Source organism: Malurus melanocephalus, unplaced genomic scaffold (assembly GCF_030028575.1).
Source record: "Malurus melanocephalus ecotype Western Australia unplaced genomic scaffold, MMel_1.1 scaffold_1357, whole genome shotgun sequence".
NCBI classification, from domain to species: domain Eukaryota; kingdom Metazoa; phylum Chordata; class Aves; order Passeriformes; family Maluridae; genus Malurus; species Malurus melanocephalus.
The window spans coordinates 36,053-45,079 of record NW_026624589.1 but is presented as its reverse complement, the minus strand read 5'-3'; the positions used below and the strand labels follow the sequence as shown (position 1 = coordinate 45,079).

At 43.5% G+C, this 9,027-nt stretch overlaps 1 protein-coding gene across 1 annotated transcript in view; it reads right to left on the bottom strand.

Moving 5' to 3' along the window:
- Positions 1-1,725: 1,725 nt before the first annotated feature.
- Positions 1,726-9,027, bottom strand: part of LOC130586851 (frizzled-3) — a 34,342-nt gene continuing 27,040 nt past the window's right edge. The window contains exons 2-3 of the mRNA XM_057387766.1: positions 4,178-4,374; positions 1,726-2,803 (exon numbers count right to left, since the gene is read on the bottom strand). Of these exons, the coding sequence (XP_057243749.1) occupies positions 1,726-2,803; positions 4,178-4,374 (1,275 nt within the window). The remainder of the gene's footprint in view (positions 2,804-4,177; positions 4,375-9,027) is intronic.

Sequence of the window (9,027 nt, the reverse complement as noted above, 5' to 3'; positions counted from 1 at the left end):
CTCTGAATTCTGTTCAGCCTGTGGAACGCCCTGAATATAAAATACTCGATAAATATCACTGCAATAAATAGAATTTTTATTCTCTAAATTCTGTTTTATCCCAGCTGGATGAGGCAGCATTTATATTCACTATCACTGCAATAAATAGAATTTTTATTCTCTGAATTCTGTTTTATCTAAGCTGGATGAGCCAGCATTTATATTCGATAAATATCACTGCAATAAATAGAATTTTTTATTCTGTGAATCCCGTTAGGCTCTGTTTTATCTAAGCTGGATGAGGCAGCATTTATAGTTGATAAATATCACTGCAATAAATAGAATTTTTATTCTCTAAATTCTGTTCAGCCTGTAGACTGCCCTGAATATAAAATATTCAATAAATAGATTCTGTCCAGCCTGTGGACTGCCCGGAATATTCAATATTTGATAAATATCATTGCAATAAATAGAATTTTTATTCTCTAAATCCTGTTAGGCTCTGTTTTAGCTCAGCTGGATGAGGCAGCATTTATATTCCATAAATATCACTGCAATAAATCGAATTTTTTTATTCTCTAAATTCTTTCCAGCCTGTGGACCGCCCAGAATATAAAATATTCAATAAATAAAATTTTTTATTCTCTAAATTCTGTTCAGCCTGTGGACTGCCCTGAATATAAAATATTCAATAAATAGAATTTTTTATTCTGAATATAAAATATTCCATAAATATCACTGCAATAAATAGAATTTTTTATTCTCTAAATCCCGTTAGCTCAGCTGGATGAGGCAGCATTTATATTCGATAAATATCACTGCAATAATAGAATTTTTTATTTTCTAAATTCTGTTTAGCCTGTGGACTATGCTGAATATAAAATATTCAATAAATATCACTGCAATAAATAGAATTTTTTTTCTAAATTCTGTCCAGCCTGCAGACCGCCCTGAATATAAAATATTCTATAAATATCACTGCAATAGGTAGAATTTTTTATTCTGTGAATCCCGTTAGGCTCTGTTTTATCTAAGCTGGATGAGGCAGCATTTATATTCGATAAATATCACTGCAATAAATAGAATTTTTATTCTCTAAATTCTGTTTAGAGTGTGGACTGCCCTGAATATAAAATATTCAATAAATAGAATTGTTTATTTTCTAAATTCTGTTTAGCCCATGGACCGTCCTGAATATGAAATATTCAATAAACACCACTGCAATAAATAGAATTTTTTTTCTCTAAATTCTGTTTAGCCTGCAGACCACCCAGAATATTCAATATTTGATAAATATCGCTGCAATAAATCCAATTTTTATTCTCTAAATCCTGTTTTATCCCAACTAGATGAGCAGCATTTATATTCGATAAATATCACTGCAATAAATACAATTTCTATTCTCTAAATTCCGTTAGGCTCTGTTTTAGTTAAGCTGGATGAGGCCGCATTTATATTCAATAAATATCACTGCAATAAATGCAATTTTTATTCTCTAAATCCTGTTGGGCTCTGTTTTATCTCAGTTGGATGAGGCAGCATTCATATTCACTATCACTGCAATAAATCCAATTTTTATTCTCTAAATTCTGTTTTATCCCAGCCTGGAATATTCAATACTCCATAAATATCACTGCAATAAATCCAATTTTTATTCTCTAAATTCTGTTTTATCCCAGCCTGGAATATTCAATATTCCATAAATATCACTGCAATAAATACAATTTTTATCCTCTAAATTCTGTTTCATCCCAACTGGATGAGCCAGCACCAGGAATCCGCGGCGCTCCGATTCGCGTTCCTCACCTGGAAAGGACAGGGAATATGATATTCCCGGCAGCGCTCCTGGATCCACGTGGTCTCCCASACGCCGCGATTCGCCTGCTCGTAGAAATAGCAGCCGATCACCACCAGCAGCGGCACCAGGTAGAGCACGCTGAAAACGCCGATGCGGATCATGAACTTGACCAGCTTGTCCTGGTTCTCCTTCTCCAGCGGGATCTCGATGCGCACGCGGTTGAGGGAGATRATGCCGGCCAGGAGGAGGGACACTCCCACCACCACGTAGAGGCACAGCGGCGCCAGCACGAAATAGCGCAGCGCGTCCACGTCGTAGAGGCCGACGAAGCAGACGCCGCTGATGTTGTCACCCTCGATTTTGTTCATGGCCAGCAGGACGAYGGTCAGCGTGCCCGGGATGCCCCAGGCGCTGGCGTGGAACAGCAGCGCTTTCTTCTCGATGGCCTCGCTGCCCCATTTGGGCACGGCGGCCAAGAACCAGGTGATGGTGAGGATCACCCACCAGACGCTGCCGGCCATGGTGAAGAAGTAGAGCACCATGAAGAGCATGGTGCAGGCTTTGTTGTGCGAGCCCTGCGTCACCGTGGCCGCTTTGTACTGCGAGGGGCTGGAGGCGTTGCAGGCCACGCGGTCCTCCAGCAGGAAGCCCACGAAGAAGATGAGCGACACCATCATGTAGCAGACGGCGTAGAAGATGATGGGGCGCTCCGGGTAGCGGAAACGCGTGACGTCAATGAGGAAGGTGAGGAAGGTGAAGAGCGTGGCCGACAGGCAGACGATGGAGATGACGCCGATGAAGTAGCGGGCGAAGGAGAGCTCCTCGCGGCGGAAATACATGTTGGGGCACGGCGGGGAGCAGTCGCGCACGCGGAGGAAGGAGTAGCCCAGCTCCGGGTCGATTTTCAGCTCGCGGGGACACCAGAAGCCGTAATCGCGCTGAACGGCGGCCGGAGCCTCCTCCGTGGGCTCGGCGGCCGAGCTGAGATCCACCAGGCGAGGGTAGGGCTCGTCACAGTCCGGGAACCTGCAAAGAGGAGTTTACGAGGAATTAACTCGCGCTTTACAAGGCGTGGTAAGCTCAGSTCTAGGTGGGACTTTGGGAAAACCAACCGGAGCTGAACCGGGCAATCCAAAAAAGGGGGAATCCATGAAATTGTGCGCGATTTACTCACAAACTCATCCCAAGATGCAACATTGAATTCAGTATATTTATAAATTGAATTATTCAATAAATTCTGTATTTTCACATTTCTGTGACCCTGTAATTCTTTAGAATTGGACAGTTCCAAGCTGCTGCTCTTCTCCCATTTTTACACAAAACAATTCCTCTCCAGCCCCAAATTTAAGGACATCTCACTGTGCCCAACCCCAAGAGATGGAAACAACAGTGAACCTCATAAAATAGATAAATAAATAAATAAAATTAAAATAAATATTCAATTAAAATTCAATTAAAAAATAAAACAATAAAAATAAATATTCAATTTAAGTTCAATTAAAAACCAATAAAATAAATAAAATAAATATTCAATTAAAATTAAATTTAAAAATAAAATACAAATAAAAAATAAATATTCCATTAAAATTCAATTTAAAAACAAAACAATACAAATAAATAAAATATGTATTCCATTAAAATTCCATTTTAAAATAAAATAAAAATAAATAAAATAAAATAAAATAAAATAAAATAAAATAAATATTCAATAAAGTTCAATTTAAAAGTAAAACAATAAAAATAAATAAAATAATCATTCAATTAAAATTCCATTTAAAAATAAACAAATAAAAAGAAATAAATTACATATTTAATTAAAATTCCATTTAAAAAATAAAACAATAACATAAATAAAATAATTATTCAATTGAAATTCCATTTAAAAATTAACAAATAAAAATAAATAAATTAAACATTTAATTTAAATTCCATTAAAAAAATAAAACAATAAAAATAAATAAATGAAATTAACGTTCAATTAAAATTCAACTAAAAACATCAAAATAAATAAAATAAATAAATATTCAATTAAAATTCAATTTAAAAATAACGCACGTTCTGCTTCAAACAGCTCAGGACATCATTGACTCATTTTTCCATAAATTTATTTCTGCAAGGTATTGACTCCTTTTTCTGGGTAATTTTTTGTTTAATATAAGACTGAAAACAGTTTTACCTTGCAGAAATAAGGTAAAAAAAAAAGTGAAAATAGCTGAAATCCTCATCAAACCCCGCTGATTTTCAACTGATTTATTGGAAAGACGAAATGAGAATTCACTCCCCATTCTGGAAAACGGGAAGGAAAATCCGGAAAACATTTATTGAAGACTACAAAAGACCCTGGATCAGAGCGAAATTTTGGAAATTTTGATTTGGAAAAAAAAAAAGAGATTTTCTGACCTGGTGCACTCCATGTCCTCGGGCCAGGAGACGCCGAACATCTCCATGAGCTTGGAGCACTCGCTGTGGGCGCGCTGGCACAGGCGGCGGCACGGCAGCGTCACCCGGCCGTACTCCATGCACACCGGGGCGTAGAGAGCGCACAGGAACGGGCGGAAATCACGGGAACATTCCAAATTCACCATCGGGTGGAAGGGCTGGAAGAGAAACGGGAAATCAGAACATGAGCATTCCAAATTCACCATTGGGTGGAACGGCTGGAAGAGAAAGAGAAATTCAAACCATGAGCATTCCAAATTCACCATTGGGTGGAAAGGCTGAAGGAAAAACGGGAAATTCAGAGCATGAGCATTCCAAATTCACCATGGGGTGGAAGGGCTGGAAGAGAAACGGGAAATCAGAGCACAGGAATGGACGGAAATCGTGGGAGCATTCCAAATTCGGGTGGAAGGGCTGGAAGAGAAACGGGAATTCAGAACATGAGCATTCCAAATTCACCATCGGGTGGAAGGGCTGGAAGGGAAAGAGAAATTCAGACCATGAGCATTCCTGGTTCACCATGGGGTGGAAGGGCTGGAAGAGAAACAGGAAATCAGAGCATGAGCATTCCAAATTCACCATCGGGTGGAAGGGCTGGAAGAGAAACGGGAAATCAGACCATGAGCATTGCAAATTCACCATCGGGTGGAAGAGATGGAAGAGAAATTCAGAGCATGAGCATTCCAAATTCACCATGGGGAGGAAGGGATGAAAGAGAAACAGGAATTCAGAGCACAAGAAGGGCTGGAAATCCTGGGAATATTCCCGGTTCACCATGGAGTGGAAGGGTTGAGGGGGAAATAGGAATTCAGAGCACAGGAAGGGCTGGGAATCCCAGGAACATTCCCAGGTTCACCATTGGGTAGAACAGGAAAGGAGAATTAAGGAAAGCAGTGCAGGAAGGGCTGGAAATCCCAGGAGAATTCCAGGTTCACCATGGGGTGGAAGGGATAAAAAGGAAACAGGAAATCAGGAACCAGGGCCGGAAATCCCAAGAGCATTCCTGGTTTACCATGGGGTGGAAGGGCTGAAAGAGAAATAGGAAATCACCCCGGGAACATTCCCAGGTTCACCATGGGGCAGAAAAGGAAAGGAGAATTCAGGAAGGGACAGAAGTAGAGTTAAAACCATTGTTTGGCCACACGGATCACCCCGAATGCTCTGTTTTTACAGGCAGCCAAAAACTCTGAATTTCACCAAACTTTAAAATTACGGAGAAGCTGAACCAGAGAACAAAATAAAAAAAAAATCCCAACAACAACTCCTGAAAACAACAACAACAAAAAAAATTCACTCTGAGCCAGCATTTGTGGGCGACTCCCCTTCCCAAAAAATTATCTCCAAATCGCCTTCCTGAGATGAAAATCACCTCCACCTCCGTTAAAAATAAACCAGGAGAGATTAAAAGAATCTTTTGCTGCTCTCGCCCAAGGACGTGCTGCAAGTTCTGACATCGGCCGGGGATGAACAAAAGAATCTCTGTGCAATGGGATTTTGGGAAATGCTTCAAAAACCCCGAGGGAAAAGGAATGGGATGAGGGCAGGGGGAGGCGCGGCGGAGAAATGGATTTTCGGGGATGGGAAATCCCACAGAGGAAGAGAGGAATGTTTAGGGAGAGAGGAAATCTTTTTGTCCCGTTGCCAACGGGTTTTGGGTCCTGGTCCTGTGTCACCGCTTTGCTCAGAGCAGCACAACCTCACCCCGGTGTTTTTCGCTTTTTCCCCTCTTCTGCTGAATTTTTAGTGCTGGGAGAAATGTCCCCATTTCCAGAAATGTCCCCATTCACAAAAGCAACGCCATTTTCAGAAATGTCTCCACTCACAGAAATGTCCCCAGTCCCAGCCAAGTCCCCATTCCTAGAAATGTACTCATTCCTAGAAAGGTCCACATTCCCAGAAACGTCCCCAGTCCCAGCAATGTCCCCATTCCAGAAATGTCCCCATTCCCAGAGCGTCCCCATTCTCAGCAGTGTCCCCATTCCCAGAAATGTCCCCACACCCAGAAATGTCCCCATTCCCAGAAATGTCCCCACACCCAGAAATGTCCCCATTCCCAGAAATGTCCCCATTCTCATCAATGTCCCCATTCTCAGCAATGTCCCCATTCTCAGAGCGTCCCCATTCCCAAAAATGTCCCCATTCCCAAAAATGTCCCCATTCCCAGAAGTGTCCCCATTTCCTGCAGCGTCCTCATTCCTAGAAAGGTCCCAATTCCCATCAATGTCCCCATTCCCCGCAATGTCCCCATTCTCAGCAATGTCCCCATTCCCAAAAACGTCCCCACTCCCAGAAATGTCCCCACTCCCGGAATTTTCCCCATTCCCAAAAATGTCCCCACTCCCAGAAATGACCCCACTCCCAGAATTTTCCCCATTTCCAGAAACGCCCCCATTCCCATCAATGCCCCCATTCCCAGAAACGCCCCCATTCCCAGAAATGTCCCCATTCCCAGAAATGTCCCCATTCCCAAAAATGTCCCCATTCCCAGAAATGTCCCCATTCCCAAAAATGTCCCCATTCCCAGAATTTTCCCCATTCCCATCAATGTCCCCATTCCCAGAATTTCCCCCACTCATGGAATTTTCCCCACTCCCGGAATTTCCCCCATTCCCATAAATCTCCCCATTCCCAACAAACCCCTGGATGGTGCTTTACAGAGATCTGGAATTTCCCGCTGGCGTCGGGTTTGTTTTCAGGATGGAATCACAGAACGGGTTTGGGCTGGGAGGAACCTTAAAGATCCTCTCATTCCAAACCCCAAATTCCANGAAAAGGAAAGGAGAATTCAGGAAGGGACAGAAGTAGAGTTAAAACCATTGTTTGGCCACACGGATCACCCCGAATGCTCTGTTTTTACAGGCAGCCAAAAACTCTGAATTTCACCAAACTTTAAAATTACGGAGAAGCTGAACCAGAGAACAAAATAAAAAAAAATCCCAACAACAACTCCTGAAAACAACAACAACAAAAAAAATTCACTCTGAGCCAGCATTTGTGGGCGACTCCCCTTCCCAAAAAATTATCTCCAAATCGCCTTCCTGAGATGAAAATCACCTCCACCTCCGTTAAAAATAAACCAGGAGAGATTAAAAGAATCTTTTGCTGCTCTCGCCCAAGGACGYGCTGCAAGTTCTGACATCGGCCGGGGATGAACAAAAGAATCTCTGTGCAATGGGATTTTGGGAAATGCTTCAAAAACCCCGAGGGAAAAGGAATGGGATGAGGGCAGGGGGAGGCGCGGCGGAGAAATGGATTTTCGGGGATGGGAAATCCCACAGAGGAAGAGAGGAATGTTTAGGGAGAGAGGAAATCTTTTTGTCCCGTTGCCGGCGGGTTTTGGGTCCTGGTCCTGTGTCACNGCTGCAAGTTCTGACATCGGCCGGGGATGAACAAAAGAATCTCTGTGCAATGGGATTTTGGGAAATGCTTCAAAAACCCCGAGGGAAAAGGAATGGGATGAGGGCAGGGGGAGGCGCGGCGGAGAAATGGATTTTCGGGGATGGGAAATCCCACAGAGGAAGAGAGGAATGTTTAGGGAGAGAGGAAATCTTTTTGTCCCGTTGCCGGCGGGTTTTGGGTCCTGGTCCTGTGTCACTGCTTCGCTCAGAACGGCACAACCTCACCCTGGTGATTTTTGCTTTTTCCACTCTTGCCCTGAATTTTTTAGTGCTGGGAGAAATATCCTCATTTCCAGAAATGTCCCCATTCACAAAAACAACGCCATTTTCAGAAATGTCCCCACTCACAGAAATGTCCTCATTCCTAGAAAGTCCCCGTTCCCAGAAATGTCCCCATTCACAAAACAATGCCATTTTCAGAAATGTCCCCAGTCCCAGCAATGTCCCCATTCCAGCAATGTCCCCATTCCCAGCAATGTCCCCGTTACCAGCAGCGTCCCCATTCCAGCAATGTCCCCATTCCCAGAATTTTCCCCACTTCCAGCAATGTCCTCACTACCAGCAGTGTCTCCATTCCCAGAAATGTCCCCATTTCCTGCAGAGTCCCCATTTCCAAAAATGTCCCCGTTCCCCAAAACATCCCCATTCCCAGAAATGTCCCTACTCCCAGAATTTCCCCCATTCCCAGCAATGTCCTCATTCCCAGAAATGCCCCCATTGTCAGAGTTTTCCTCATTCCCAGAAATGTCCCCAACCCCAGTGACATCCCCATTCCCAGCATATCCCCATTCCCAGCAGTGTCCCCATTCCCAGCAGCGTCCCCATTCCCAGAAATGTCCCCATTTCCTGCAGCGTCCCCACGCCTAGAAAGGTCCACATTCCCATCAATGTCCCCATTCCCAGAAATGTCCCCATTTCCAGAAATGTCTCCATTCCAGCAATGCCCCCATTCCCAGAGCATCCTCATTCTCAGCAACGTCCCCATTTCCAGAAATGTCTCCATTCCCAGCAATGTCCCCACACCCAGAAATATCCCAATTCCCAGAAACGTCCCCATTCCCAGAAATGTCTCCATTCCCAAAAATGTCCCCATTCCCTACAATGTCCCCATTCCCAGAAACATTCCTAGAATTTTCCCCATTCCCAGAAATGTCCCCACACCCAGAAATGTCCCCACTCCCAGAATTTTCCCCATCCCAGAATTTTCCCCACTCCCAGAATTTTCCCCATCCCAGAATTTTCCCCACTCCCAGAATTTCCCCCACTCCCAGAATTTCCCCCACTCCCAGAATTTTCCCCATCCCAGAATTTTCCCCACTCCCAGAATTTTCCCCATTCCCAGAATTTTCCCCATTTCCAGCAATGTCCCCATTCCCAGCAATGTCCCCATTCCCAGCAATGTCCCCACTCCCA